The sequence below is a fragment of the Panthera leo genome, chromosome A2 (genome assembly GCF_018350215.1).
Source record: "Panthera leo isolate Ple1 chromosome A2, P.leo_Ple1_pat1.1, whole genome shotgun sequence".
NCBI classification, from domain to species: Eukaryota; Metazoa; Chordata; class Mammalia; order Carnivora; family Felidae; genus Panthera; species Panthera leo.
In genome coordinates, this window is record NC_056680.1 from 25,339,863 (window position 1) to 25,355,808 (window position 15,946).

Consider the following 15,946-nt stretch of genomic DNA (forward strand, 5'->3'; position numbering starts at 1 on the left):
ACCAATTGAGCCACCCAGACTCCCCAGAAACTATATTTTTAATACAATAACACCATCTTAGATAAAATGATGTTAAACATAAGGATAGAAACATATTATTACTTAAATGTGTTTTATTAGGAATGTTTAGAAATAAAAACAAATGACAAGTTTCAAAGAATGTATGAGCTATTGCCAGATACATAGAAAAAATATTTCTGTACTAATAAAGAAAATACTTTCATGGATAATGTTGATTTTTTTTCCTATGTGTTTTAATCTGTTTGGGATCACAAATGGAAAAGGGGGAGAAAAAGTCAAGATTTATCTTCAGGAACCCTGAAGCTGAATACAATAGCCATTGTAGTAAGATGAGCATTATAGGATGAAGGAAAATGGATACCTCACTCATATAAAGTGAGTCGCTGGATTATAAAGCTGCAATGTCTTTTAAAATAATTTTTTTGGGGGGTGCCTGGGTGGCTCAGTCAGTTAAGTGTCCGACTTCGGCTCAGGTCATGATCTCATGGTTCGTGGGTTTGAGCACTGCATCAGGTCCTGTGCTGACAGCTCAGAGCCTGGAGCCTGCTTCGGATTCTGTCTCCCTCTCTCTCTGCTCCTCCCCTGCTCATGCTCTGTCTCTCTCTCTCCTTCAAAAATAAATAAAAACATTTAAAAAAATTTTTAAATAACTTCTTTTTTTAACTACATAACTGTTCCTTTGTGGTCCTAAAGACAGAAATATACTGAATTTTATTATTCAATATTAATAGTAGATTAGGTTAATTGGATTAGCATAAGTAAGTTACATGTAGTGCTCAGGTGTTACATTTTTTTCAAATATTATATACCCTCTTTTAATGTTTGTTCATCTCACTTCCAGTTTCTAAGTAATTGTTTAGGTGTAAACAGCAGTAGACCGTTCATTTAATACCCCCATCTGAGGTTCTTTTTGATCCCAGGGGCTGTATACAGACTACCTAGATATTCTCCTACTTTCTCTTTATCTGGTGAATTCCTACTTTGGGTCTCACTTTCAATTTCACTTCCTCCAAGAACCTATCACTAGAAACGTCCCCCTCTCCATATTCTAAATTATATATACCTTGCCTATTCTTTCTCATAACACCTATTGTCTTTTGTAGCACTTAATTATATACTGTTATCAATTCTTAACTAATATCATTATCTTAATAATGTTAGAAACAAAGAGTAAAAAATAATGGTTTTACGCAGTAAGAACTGTAAGTGTTAATTTACCAGCACACATTCAAAACCTCCTAAAAAGAAAGCATTCACGGAATATATGGTGTACATTAAATCTCAGGAAACATACCAGCCTGGCTGCAGCGATCACATCGTGAATACTCCGGAGCATTAAATCTTCCACTTGAATGAGCCACTTTTCTACAGCACCTCGTGCTGCAGACGTGGAAATAAGTGCAATCAGTTCCACTCGCTCCCCTTCAGAGCTATACATGGCCTTAATGTCCAAATTGGGAAGGAATTCCAGTTTAGCAATGCCCTCAAAGCATTTTTTTAAATGAGGTTGAACTCTTAGTGGATCTTTGGTCTCTGACAAAATCTCTAACATTTCATCATTAGATAAGAAGAAAAAACTAGAGAAAAACATGCAAATACAAATGCTTTAGTTGTAATTAATTCATCACACATCAGAAAATAATTTTAATTATAGCACAATTAATTATCCATCATACCGAGGGAAGAAAAGCCGTTTTTTTTCAAGATACGTATTGAGCCCTTTCATAATTTTCTCCAAAAGTTCATTGCAGTTCTGCAATTTTTCCAATAAACCTGTTAAAGAAGTAGCAGCAAGGACCTAAAAGATACACATTTGTTTAGGTCAGCACTTACATACCAGATATAATTATAAGACCTATGCATTAATCTATAGTATATGTCAAAAATGTAGAAATGTCAAAAGGCTTATGAAAATTGTAAATTTTTTGTAATGTAAAACTATTATAATTCAATAAATCATAAATATTCTTATCCAAGGATGCAAGTTACAAATGAGAAGTTATGACTCTCATGCACATTTTCATTTCTCCTATATTGTTCTGAATGATGTGGGAAAAGTCTGTTAGGATGGTGTGTGGTTTAATTTTTACATTTATAACCATCAACTATAAACTTAACAATCTACAGTATGAGTTGGCAAATTGTATCCCATGGGCTAAATCCAACCTGCTGCCAGTGTCTTTCTTTCTTTCTTTTTTTTTTCAGCTTTATAAGGTATAATTGACAAATAAAAATTTTATATAGTTAAGGTATACAACTTGATGTTTTGATATATGAATACACCATGCTGCCAGTTTTTGTACGACCTGTGAACTAAGAATTATTTTTATACTTTTAAAAGGTTGAAAGAATTGGGACACCTGGGTGGCTCAGTTGGTTAAGTGTCCGACTTCAGCTCAGGTCATGATCTCACAGTTTGAGCTTGAGACCTGCATCGGGCTCTGTGCTGACAGCTCAGAGACTGGAGCCTGCTTCGGATTCTGTGTCTCTCTCTGTTTCTGCCCCTCGCCTGCTCACACTCTGTCTCTCTCTCTCTCTCTCTCTCTATCTCTCTCTCTTTCAAAAATAAATGAACATTAAAAAAAACTTTTTTTAAGGTTGAAAGAGGGGCACCTGGGTGGCTCAGGTGGTTAAGCACCTGACTTCGGCTCAGGTCATGATCTCACCGCTTGTGAACTTCGAGCCCCGCATCGGGCTCTGTGCTGAAAGCTCAGAGCCCGGAGCCTGCTTCCAGTTCTGTGTCTCCCTCTCTCTCTGCCCCTCTCCCACTCATGCTCTGTCTCTTTCTCTCAAAAATAAATAAACATTTAAAAATGTTTTAAAATTAAAAAAATTTTGAAAGAATTAAGAGAAAAATCATATTTCATGGCATGTGAAAATGTCACTGTCCAGAAACAGTTGACTGTAACACAGACACATCCATTCAGTTACGTATGGTCTCAGGCTGCTTTCTCCCTACTACAATGGCAGAGTTGAGTACTTGCAAAAAAGACTGCCTGTCTCACAAAGTCTAAAATATTTATCATCTGGTCCACTGCAGAAAAAATATACTGACTTCTGGTCTATAACAAATCATGTCTCACAAAGGTTCTAAAGTCAATGTGTAAGACAAAATCCTCAAAACTCATAAATTTCAGTGTACTATTGACTCTCAAGAAGTCCAGCATGGCTAATTTTCACCCATTATTGAAACAAATTGTTATTTCTTAAGTTGAATGCCAGATTAAAAAAGTGGATGCTTATCTATGGACTATGCATACTATGTGCATGAAAAATACATAGTCTGTCTTTCAACATGAGAATCACACTCAACAAGGTGCTATAGTTACTAGGAGAGACACATAGCAAGTGAGGTCAACTGAGAGAACTGCAAATTTTTTTTTAATTAAAAAAAAAGTATTTTAGAGAGAGAGTGTGTGAGCAGGGGAGATGGGCGGAATCAGAGAAATAGAGAATCTTAAGCAGGCTCCCTGCAGCATAGAAACCGACACGGGGCTTGATCCCACGATCCTGGGATCTCGACCTCAGCTGACAACAAGAATTGGACATTTGGGACACCTGCATGGCTCAGTCGGTTAAGCTTCCAACTTTGGCTCGAGTCATGACCTCATGGTTGAGTTTGAGCCCCACATCAGGCTCACTGCTCACAGCTCAGAGCCTGCATCAGATCCTCTGTCCCCCTGCCCCTGGCACTTCCCTGCTCACACACCTTTCTTTCTCTCTCTCTCTCTTTCTCTCTCAAAACTGAATGAACATTAAAAAATAAAAGTCGGACAGATGTTCGGCCAACCAAGCCACCCAGGCATCCCAGAATTGCAGATTCTTTATTCCTATCACTCCCAAGAATACAGAGTCATTAAGTGGAATATCAGGTGAATCACCTATACTCATTATCTCTCTCTCTCCCTGCTACTCCTTTCTCTCTCTATCTTATTTCATTTTACAAGAGAACAGCAGTCAGTATGTGCCATAGTCAAGTGAGTTAAATGTACATTTGTGAGTCAGCTCCACTGTTAGTTACAAGTAGTGTATTATAAGAATTGAAAAGTAAAATTATTTTAATGCTTTGTGCTTTCTTATATTTTTCTGAACTTTCCAGTTTGTATTCAAAGAGCAGGTTTTGTTTTTGTAATCAGAAAAAACAACAACAACAACAAAAACAAATGCTTTCTTTAATAGCCAAAATGAAAGGTCCTCTTTATTTGTAAGAGAGAAAACAAACACTTCACCTTGGGATCTTTTTTACAAAACTTCATGATATCTCTCCAATGTCTGTCTACTGTCTGAAACTGACGCCCTTCTTCTGGCATCTGTTGCATGATATCCTCAGAACAAAAAATGGGCTCCAAGTACAGCCACTGAGCTTGTACTTTTAACCATTCATCAATCGTTTCTTGTATTCGAATCAAACGGTCTTCCCAGGCCTTAATGAAAAGCACACTGTACTAAATTCCAATCATTAAAGAAAACCCATAAATTACAACAAGGAATATTTATTTAAAATTCACTGTTATTTAAAAATAATAAATAAATAAATAAATAAATAAATAAATAAATAAATAAATAAAATTCACTGTTATTTTTAATCAATGCAAAACAGCTCAATGTCACTTATGTGTATCACATGGACTTCGAAAAACTCTAGGAAGTCCAAAGTTTTCCTAAATCATTGGAACTCACCATCGGAAATGACTGTAGTTACTTACACTAAACTCCTAATCTCTAGGGAATCATCCCAAGTCTGAAAAGCATCCAGTAATACCCTGCTGTATACCAGTGGTTATCAACCTAGTGACTATTTCACCCTCCACCTCAAGGGACATTTGACAATGTCTAGAGACATTTACATTTGTTACAACTGTTGAAGTGAGGGTGCTACTCATATCTTGTGGGTGTTAATGTTTCAGATCTGTTCTATATGATTCCACATTAATTTTTAAATATCCGTTCCTATATTTCACCCAAAGCTATCCACAAACTGACTTATTTCCACAGTAATATATATGTAATAAGATTACAGTTTTTGGGTGTTTTGTTTTTTTTTAAGTAGCCTCCATACCCAGCATAGAGCCCAACACAGCACTTGAACTCACAACCCTGAGATCAAGACTGGAGCTGAGAGATCCAGCTGGACGCTTAACTGATTGAGCCACCTGGGCACCCCAAGCTTATAGCTTTTATAAACAACCGGAAACTATCATATTTGACATACCTTGATCTCTTTTTCAAACGGTTTGATGAAAGGTGAGCCTCTCATTGTCTGAGTTTTTATAATTTGATCATCAAGGAGAGTCTGAATCTCATCTACTGAAGAAAGAATAGAGACTCCAGTATCACGATATGGAGTTATATGAAAAGCAATATCATCCCAGGTTCCTATCATTGTATGCATGGCTTTCTCTAGTGAAAATTCCTAAAAGGGAGAAAAGAAAGAATGAGTTAGTGAAGAAAGGTCTTATTTACTGTACCAACTTTTCCCTGGTGAATCCAGTAATGAGTGCATTACATAGTAATTCTTTTTTTTTTAATTTTTTTAATGTTTTATTTATTTTTTGAGAGTGAGAGACAGAGTGTGAGTGGGGGAAGGGCAGAAACAGAAGGAGACACAGAATTCAAAGCAGGCTCCAGGCTCTGAGCTGTCAGCACAGAGCCCGATGCGGGGCTCGAACCCACGAACTGTGAGATCATGACCTGAGCCAAAGTCTGACGCTTAACCGATGAGCCACCCAGGCACCCCTACACAGTAATTCTCTTAACATAATCTGTGGCGACACTGTAACTGTCTTTAGGTTTAAAAAGATTTCTTAAACAATTAAAAAATTCCTAAGAATAATATAGTAGTTTTGCAGATAAACATAAGGGAAGGGAAACAAAAATAATATAAAAACAGGGAGGGGGACAAAACATAAGAGACTTATAAATATGGAGCACAAACTGAGGGTTACTGGAGGAGTTATGGGAGGGGGGGATGGGCTAAATGGGTAAGGGGCACTAAGGAATCTACTCCTGAAATCATTGTATGCTAACTATATCACTATATATGCTAACTATATCACTATATGCTAACTAATTTGGATGTAAATTAAAAAAAATAAAAATAAAATTAAAAAAAGAATAATAGTGTAGTTTTAAAAAATTCACTTGCTGTGAAAACTACCACTGCCAGTATTAAAATAGACACCAGAATAAAATAGCTGCCGGACCTTCTCTGAAGTGGCCTTTCTGCAGTCTATAGTCTGAAATGCCTTTGTATATTTTAAGAACGCTGGAAGACTGTACTCATTCTGCTAGAATGCAGACACATCAAATGCCAACACACACATGAAGAGGTCAAAGGAGCCATTTCTAGCCTGGATTCAGGACAAAGAAGTAATATAGAAGCACACACTTTGTAGGGTGGGGGGAGGGGGAAGAGTGGTCTTCTGTCAGGTTCCCCCATCTCCTCCCATTGCTATCCAGTACCATACACTCAACCCCAACAAAAACTGTGATTATTTTATTAACAAACTCATCAAATAAAGTGTTTCAGTTGATCTTCATATTTACCTTGCTTGCACCTGCACTTATCACTTCAAATTTTTCCAAGTATGGTGTAAGGTTTAATTTTAAAATTTTTCTCAGTGTAGTTCCAGAGTCTGGAGTCAAGTCATAGCCTACAATTTCTGATATCTGCTTCCAGTGACGAGCTCTCATTCCTGGATTGCACAAGATGGAGACAGTAGGGATATAGTCCTAACAGTGAAAGTATAAACAATAATGAGTCACTCTTGACTGACCCACACACATAGATTTTACAGATGAAACCTCAATAGTATAAACGTTTCTTGAGATTATTTAACATATTTGATTAGTCCAATCAAAATCCCAATTAGATTTGGAGGAGAAGAGAAACTAACAAAATGATTCTAAAGTTCATCTGCACAAATAAACATTTGGAAATAGCCTGGAAAATTATAAGAGCAAAAAAGAAGAGGAGTAAATGTTCCATAGAATATTAAAGTATGTGATAAAATTATGCTAATTAAAAGTGTGGTATTATTATAGAAACACAAAGCTGTATAAATATATAACATAAATTATAAATACACACACCTACACACATAACATAAATGCAGGAATGGCCTGCACCAAAATGCCAAAATTTAACTTCTGTTTGGAGGTGAAAATGAAACATCAAGTGAAAACACTTAGTTCATCATTCTTGATGTTGACATTAGGACATGTTCTTTAAAATCAGGAAGAAGATAAGCATAGTTATTGTTACTACTTCTAATCAACATTGTATTGAGTGTCCCAGCCAGAGAAGTAACATACATACATACATACATACATACATACATACATACATACATACATAAAATATATGGGGATGACACCAGTCAGAACGGCTAAAATTAACAACTCAGGCAACAACAGATGTTCGCAAGGATGCAGAGAAAGAGGATCTCTTTTGCACTGCTGGTGGGAATGCAAACTAGTGCAGCCACTCTGGAAAACAGCATGGAGTTTCCTCAAAAAATTAAAAATAGAACTACCCTACGACCCAGCAATTGCACTACTAGTTGTTTATCCAAGGGATACAGGTGTGCTGCTTCAAAGGGATAGATGCACCCCAATGTTTACAGCAGCACTATCGACAGTAGCAAAGTATGGAAACAGCCCAAATGTCCATCAACAGATGAATGGATAAAGAAGATGTGGGATATATATACAGTGGAGTATTACTCAGCCATCAGAAAGAATGAATGAAATCTTGCCATTTACAACTACATGGATGAAACTAGAGGGTACTATGCTAAGTGAAATTAGAGAAAGACAAATATACGACTTCACTTATATGAGGAATTTAAGGTACAAAACAGATGAACATTAGGGAAGGGAAGCAAAAATAATATAAAAACAAGAAGGGGGACAAAACATAAGAGACTCTTAAATACAGAGAACAAACTGAGGGTTGCTGGAGGGGTTGTTGATGAGGCGATGGGCTAAATGGGTGGGATGAGCACTGGGTGTCATACATAGGGCATGAATCACTGGAATCTACTCCTGAAATCATTGTTGCACTGTATGCTAACTAACTTGGATGTAAAATTTTTTAAATTAATTATTTAGTTAATAAAAAAACCAAGTAAGTCACAAGTGTTATTAATAAAATCATTTTGTGACTTCAAAAAAAAAGAATGATGAGTGGAATTCATGTTGATCAATATTTAAATGTTACTGAGATTTAACTAAAAACATTAATTTGACAAGGAAAATTTTAAGAATGATCTTAACTGGAATCCTTAAAGTAAGTCATGATATATAAAGGGTTCTTTTTCAAGAATATAAAATTACAAAATCTATTCCTGATATCTTTCCTTTGTGTTTGGCTCAATATATGACTCATCAAAAGCTAAAATCCAAGGTTGGCTAGAATTACTTTTTATATATAGAATACAAGGCACTTATTAGCATTATAAAATAATAAAATGTGAAGAAACTTAGATACTCTAAAAAAAAAAGATATGGGGAATAGAAATTTAAAAAACAAAACTATCCAAAGAAAACAAAAACACAAATTCAAAAAGATATGTGCACCTCTATGTTTACTGCAGCATTATTTACAACAGCAAAGATATAGAAGCACCCAAGTGTCTATCAATAGATGAATGGAGAAAGAGGATGTGGTGTATATATACAATGGAATATTACTCAGACATAAAAATGAATGAGATCATACCATTTGTAACATGGATGGACCTGGAGGGTATAATGAGAAAAAAAAACCTAACATTGTTCGCAAATTGTTGTCTGTGTACAATGACTGGATATTAAATTAATATAAAGAAAGTTAAAAGAACCACTGAATACAAGCCACAGATAAAAAGCATAATTAACAAAAAGATGAATTTATGATAGCAACAAAATAAAGTATGTAAGGATAATTATTTTGAAAAAAAAATTAAGCTTATTGCTTTTTTAGTAATCTCTACACCCAATGTGGGGCTTGAACCCACAACCCTGAGGTCGAGAGTCACATGCTCTTCCAAATAAGCCACCTAGGCCTCCATACCTAGGGATAAATTAAATGAAAGCTGTGCAAAGTTATTTCGGAGAAACTATGTTAAAGAAAACCTGGGGCACCTGGGTGGCTCAGTGGGTTAAGCGTCAGACTCTTGGTTTCGGCTCAGGTCATAACCTCATGGTTTGATGAGTTCAAGCCCCTCATTGGGTTCTGTGCTGACAGTATGGAGCCTGCTTGGGATTCCCTCTCTCCTTCTCTCTCTGCCCTTCCCCACTTGCACTGTCTCTCAAAATAAATAAACTTATTTAAAAAAAAAAAAAAGATGTGAAAGAAAATCTAAATAGAGATGTATACCACACACTGATAGATTCATTATTATATAAGTGACAAAGGATTATTATTCAGAATATATAAATTAACAACAAAAACAATGGAAACAAATACTGAAACAAAAATAACAAAAGAGTCAAAGGGCATTAATAGACATTTCACAGAAGAGGAAATATGAAATGTAAGTACTTTGAGGGCAGGGATTTTTTGTTCATATGACTCTAAGTAGGAAAATCAATAAATTAGATAAGTAAGCAATAATATATAGCAGTGAAAATGAACGACTACAGTCATTCCCAAGACATGGATGAGTTTTAGAAACATAATGTTAAGTGAAAAAAATCAAGTCACAGAAGACTACATACAGATGATATGTTTTTATAAATTGTTACATACAAATGTGAATTAACAACAAAAAAGAGAAATACAAACAGAATTTATGACACACTTATCTTCAAGGGAGATTAAGGGGCTTAAAATAGGGAAGGATCACATAGAAGGAAGCAAGAGTATTGATGATCTTTTAATTTTAAAGAAGAGGGGAGGGTTCATGGGTGTTCATTTTCTTCATAGCTTACATATATGTAACATATATTCTCCAAGTATTGGATAATAAAAATTTGCTAACAAAGGTAAAGAAAGAATACTTATCTTTTCCTCTTCCCAATCCAATTCAAAGCCCAACAAAATTATACTTGCACTTCTGGTCACCTCCTTAGTAAAGCCTTACCTGTTTTCCAAATGACAAAATTAATTGCTCTGTGCCCTATTCTTTCAGAGGATGCTACCATCCTCTACCTATGAATTGCCTTATTCTACCTCGTACTACAACCAGTTGTTCACAGCCTATTTCTCTTTCCACATTGTGTTCTCTCTGAGAGGCAGGAGCCAATTTGTGTGAACTGGACAACAACAATTTTAAACTATAAGACTCTAATGTCGATATCTAAGCCACTAATTATGTGAGAAAAATAAATAAAAGACAATTAGATTGGAAAGAAAAACATAAAACTACCTCTATTTACAGACTACATGATCTTATATATAGAAAATTCTACGGAATTCATTTCTTTTTTTTCATTCTATATTTCAGTAATCTCTACACCCAATATGGTGCTCAAACTTACAACCCTGACATCAAGAGTCATATGTTCCACCAACTGAGCTAGCCACGTGCCCCCAAAAGGAATTTATTTAAGAACTGTTAAAACTAATAGATGAGTTCAGCAAGATTGCAGGATACAATATCAACATACAAAAATTACTTGTGTTTGTATAAACTAGCAATAAACAACCCAAAATTGAAAGTAAGGGAAAAAATCTCATGTACAATAGCATCAAGAAATACAAAATACTCGAGAGTAAATTTGATAAAAGAAATGCAACATTTGTAGACTAAAAATTACAAATAATTGTTAAATGAAATTAAAGAAGACCAAATAAAAGTAAAAATACTCCTTGCTCACATATTGAAAGAGTTAATATTGTTAAGACAGTGATCTTCCCAAGTCAATCTAAAGATTCAATGCAATGCCAGCTTCCTTTTTTTAATGTTTAAAAAAATTTTTTTAATGTTTATTCATTTGAGAGAGAAAGAGAGAGAAGGGGGGAATGGGCAGAGAGAGAGGAGGACAGAGGATCAGAAGGAGACTCAGCTGACAGCAGTGAGCCTGATGCGGTGCTTGAACTCAGGAACTGTGAGATCATGACCTGAGCTGAAGTCCGATGCTCAACTGACTAAGCCCCCCAGGTGTGCCTAAGGTTTAAAATGTATTTTAATAAGTTGATACTGCATTGTTGCTCCACTTCTCAGAAAAATTCCAAGATATTAGGGACAAATAGAATATGGTACACAAGTAAAAAATGCACAGCATAACTAAGACCGGCAAAGCTAAGAGCTGCTGTCCTAGATGCAGCATATAGCAACACTCTTCCCAAGTTTGTGCTAGGTCTATCAACAAAAGCGGTGAACAGCAATATCATAGACACAAAGGGGCCATTCCTGGGTTGTCCTTATCCAAAGAAAATATGGAAGAAAGATTTTTCTAAAGACATACTAAATGAAAATCTTTAAGAGATTTCACGTCTTCCAAAAGCACAAGCAACAAAAGAAAAAAATATATATAAATGAGACATCATCAGAATTTAAAACTTCTGTGCTTCAAAACACATCATCAAAAAAAACTAAAAGACAATCCACAGATCACAATGAAAACAGCCATCAATATTTTGTTTTTAAAAAGAGTTTTGAAAATGATCACTTAACTAAAACTTGAAAGCTATAAATTAATTATCCACACTCTCATGACAATTTTGTTGGTGAATAACAAGCAGAGATCTATTTCTTTAAAATATATTTGTGCAGAAACTGCATATAACTCTAAGTTTTACTCCTAACATAAGTATGTTTGGAAGTATTCTATTCTATACTTGCCAGTGTGGAGAACAAAATATTTTTTAAGAATAAAGAAGTATATATATATATATATATATATATATATATATATATATATATATATATATTATATTCTGTATTTTACATGTAGCAGAATTATCATCCAGAGGGTTTTTTTTTTGTATTCACAAGGTTATATGTGTATTGTAAAACAATAATACAATAATGGTGAAGGAAATAAAAAGGCTTTTAAAATTTTGTTTTAAATATTTATGAAGTTATTATTCCAGAGAGTATAGTGATATCTTTTTTTTATATTTTTTTAAGTTTATTTATTTATTTTGAGAGAGAGGGAGAGAGGTGAGTGAGGGAGGGGCACAGACAGAGGGAGAGAGAGAATCCCAAGCAGGCTCTGTGGTGCCAGAGCAGAGCCCGACATGGGGCTTGAACTTACAAAACCGTGAGATCATGACCTGAGCTGAAACCAAGAGTCAGACGCTAACAGACTTATACACCCAGGTGCCTCAGAGAGTATACTGATATCTTAACAGCTTACCTAGATCATAAATTAATCAAAATGCACTTTTTAATAAAACCTGATACTTAAAATATATTAAAAAAATAAAATAATAAAAGACAATCCACAGAATAAATGGGAGAAATTTTTTTTCTTCCCCCTCCCCCCATTTTAGAGAGAGAGAGAGCATGTGTGTGAGCAGGGGAGAGTAACAGAGGGAGAGAGAGAGACTCCCAAGCAGGCTCTATGCTCAGTGCAGAGCCTGATGTGGGGCTTGATCCCATGACCCAGCCCAAAATCAAGAGTCAGACATTCAACTGACTGAGCACCCAGGTGTTCCCAAATTTTTTAAATCATATATTTAATAAGTGACTTATCTCTAGAATATACAAAAAAAAAAAAAACTACAATTAAATAAGAGACAAATAACCACTCAATTTAAAAATGGGCAAAGGATTTAAACAGATGTATTTCCAAAGAAAATATAAAAATGGGGATGGCTGGGTGGCTCAGTTGGTTAAGTGTCTGACTTCAGCTCACATCATGATCTCACGGTTTGTGGGTTCAGGGCCTGTGTCCGGGTCTGTGCTGACAGCTCAGAGCCTGGAGCCTGCTTTGGATTCTGTGTCTCCCTCTCTCTCTGTCCCTCCCCCGCTCATGGTCTGTCTCTCTCTGACTCTCAAAAATGAATAAATGTTTAAAAAAAATTTTTAGGGTGTTTTGGTGGCTCAGCAGTTAAGTGTCTGGCTTCGCCTCAGGTCATGATCTCGTGGTTCATGGGTTCAGCCTGGAGCCTGCTTTGGATTCTGTGTCTCCCTCTCTCTCTCTGCCCTTGCCCCACTCATGCTCTGTCTCTGACTCTCTCAAAAATAAGTAATTTTTTTTTAATTTTTAAAGAAAATATAAAAATGGCCAATAAGCACAGTAAAAGATGTTCAACATCATTAGTCATTAGATAAATACAAATCCAAACCACAATGAGATACCACTTTATCCCACTGGGATGGCTATACTCAAAACAACAGACAATAACAAGTGTTGATCAGGATGTGGACACATTGGAACTCCTGTGCATTGCTGGTGGAAATGTAAGACAGTGAAGACCCTTTGGAATATAGTCTGGCAGTTCCTCAAAAAGTTAAACATAGAATTTTCACTCCTCCGTATATACTCCAGAGGAGTGAAACATATGTCCACGTAAAAACTTGCACATGCATAATCATAGTGACATTAATCCTAAGAGCTAAAAAGTGCAACGATGCAAATGTCCATCAACTGATGAATGGATAAACAAAGTGTGGTACATCCATACAGTAGAATATTATTCATCAATAAAAAGAATGGGGGGTTGCCTGGGTGGCTCACTTGGTTAAGCCTCTGACTCTTGGTTTGGACTCAGATCATGATCTCATGGTTTGTAAGTTTGAGCCCTGGGTCAGGCTCTGCACTGACAGCACAGAGCCTGCTTAGCATTCTCTCTCTCTCCCTCTCTCTTTGCAACCCCCACATCTCCCTCACTCTCAAAATAAATAAATAAACTTAAAAAGAATGAACGATACATGTTACAACACAGAAGAACAATGAAAACATGCTAAGTGAGAGAAGTCAGTCACAAAGGCCACATATAATATGATTCCATTTATATGAAATGTCTGGGATAGATAAATCCATAGAGACAGAAGGTGGATTAGTAGTTGCCATTGTCTTGGAAGAGGAGGAAATGGGGAGTGACTGCTATTAGCTACAGGCTAACTTACTGGTATAATGAAGATGTTTTAAAATTAGATAGTGGTGATGGTTGCAAAACTGTGAATATTCTAAGAAGCCACTGAACTGTATGCTTGAAAGAGTAAATGTTATGATATGTGGATTATATCTCAATAATCTATTGAAAAAATACAAGCTAATAACAAACTGTAAGCTAATGATAAAATTATAAGTACATAAGAATATATTTTTTCAAGTTGAAAGCAATCAAACAACATTACCCAACACTAATTTTGTTTCCAGCACCATATTACAGGGCACGGGTTCCCCCAATTTTTGGTTTCACAACAGGTGTTAATAACAATTATTTAAAACTTGTGTGATGAGGGGGAGCAAAAAAAAAAAAAAAAAAAAAAAAGGTAGGTGGTGTGTCCTTTCAATGCCATCTCAGGTACAGGGCCACCTGAGAAAAATGTAACTAAAGACTGTATTATGTTCAACTCATTGTTTATTATTCAAAGTCCCAGACATTGTAAAATTATAACTTGCATTTTTTTGTCCAGTAGAGGTGCAAATAATTCTATCTGAAAAAAAGGTAAGTCCAAATATGTTTATTTGGTTTATTCTGTATGACATTAACCAGCTTTATATCAATACTAGCAATCTTTTTTTAACATTCCTTTACTAAGTTTCCCACAAATACTAAGCTCCTGAAATGCTCTTTGAACCAGACTTACCACCTAACTGGTTCTCTCATTAATTAATAAATAGAATAAAATATTTGACACGTTTATTTTTCTAAATTTTTTTAGTGTTTGTTTTTGAGAGAGAGAGACAGAGACAGAGACAGAGTATGCGTGGGGAGGGGCAGAGAGAGAGGGAAACACAGAATCCAAAGCAGGCCCAGGCTCTGACCTGTCAGCAGCCCAGTGCGGGCCTCGAACTCACAGGCTGTGAGATCAAGACCTGAGCCGAAGTCGGACGCTTAACCGACTGAGCCACCAAGGTGCCCGACACATGTTTATTTTTATATTTGTATGACAGTCATGTTTACATTTTTTTGCAAATAATAATTTAATTAGGTAATTTTTTAAATTGGAAGATCATAGATTATCCAACTTTTCCTTTTTTTAAATGTTTATTTACTTTTGAGAGAGGGAGAGCAGGGGAAGGGCAGAGAGAGGGAGACAGAGGATCTGAAGAGGGCTCCACACTGTCAGTTGAGAGCACAATGCAGGGCTCAAACTCACCAACCAGGAGGTCATGACCTGAGCTGAAGCCCGATTCTTAACCAACTAAGGCACCCATATTATCCAACTTTTCATTTTGATTAGTAAGGACTTTGTTTTTGACTTTCCATTTTTTATCACCATCATGTGTTTTTGCTTACCATTATATTCCCCAGCATTCATTGGAACTTGGTATAACATAACAGGTGCTCAATAAGTATTTGCCAAATAAAAGAATTTTTAACATCTATGAAATAGAAAGGACATACTCTCAAAGTGAATAAATTTATCTTTATTAAAAATTCATTATTGAGCACCTGGGTGCCTCAGTCAGTTAGGCGTCCAACCTCGATCTCACAGCTTGGGAATTCAAGTCTCACATCAGGCTCTGTACTCACAGCTCAGAGCCTGGAGCCTCTGCTTTGGATTCTGTGTCTCCTTCTCTCTCTGCCCACCCCCCTCCCTCCTGCTAGCACTCTGTCTCTCTCTCTTAAAAATAAACATTTTTTTTTTTAAAAAGAAAGAAAAAAGCATTATCGTGCTCACTTCGGCAGCACATATACTAAAACTGGAACGATACAGAGAAGATTAGCATGGCTCCTGTGCATGGATGACATGCAAATTTGTGTAGTGTTCCATATTTTTTAAGTTATTTATTTATTTATTTAGTAAATCTATACACCCAACGTGTGTCTTGAACTCATGACCCTGAGATCAAGAGTTCTGTGCTCTTCCAACTG

The 15,946-nt window shown here is 35.9% G+C and overlaps 1 protein-coding gene and 1 non-coding gene across 13 annotated transcripts in view; one reads left to right on the plus strand and one right to left on the minus strand.

Annotated features, from left to right (window-relative positions):
* Positions 1–15,946, minus strand: part of DNAH12 (dynein axonemal heavy chain 12) — a 208,735-nt gene that overhangs the window by 153,054 nt on the left and 39,735 nt on the right. For 11 of the 12 annotated variants that reach the window (XM_042929731.1, XM_042929730.1, XM_042929732.1 and 8 more), the window contains 5 exons: positions 6,568–6,753; positions 5,234–5,434; positions 4,251–4,445; positions 1,698–1,819; positions 1,316–1,598 (listed from right to left, as the gene is read on the minus strand). In XM_042929731.1, the coding sequence (XP_042785665.1) occupies positions 1,316–1,598; positions 1,698–1,819; positions 4,251–4,445; positions 5,234–5,434; positions 6,568–6,753 (987 nt within the window). Of the gene's footprint in view, positions 1–1,315; positions 1,599–1,697; positions 1,820–4,250; positions 4,446–5,233; positions 5,435–6,567; positions 6,754–15,946 lie in introns of those variants that run through there. The other variant, XM_042929741.1, reaches the window with a different exon arrangement.
* LOC122214621 lies at positions 15,745–15,851 on the plus strand. The gene has a single exon (XR_006200002.1). It is a non-coding gene; the product is annotated as a U6 spliceosomal RNA (small nuclear RNA).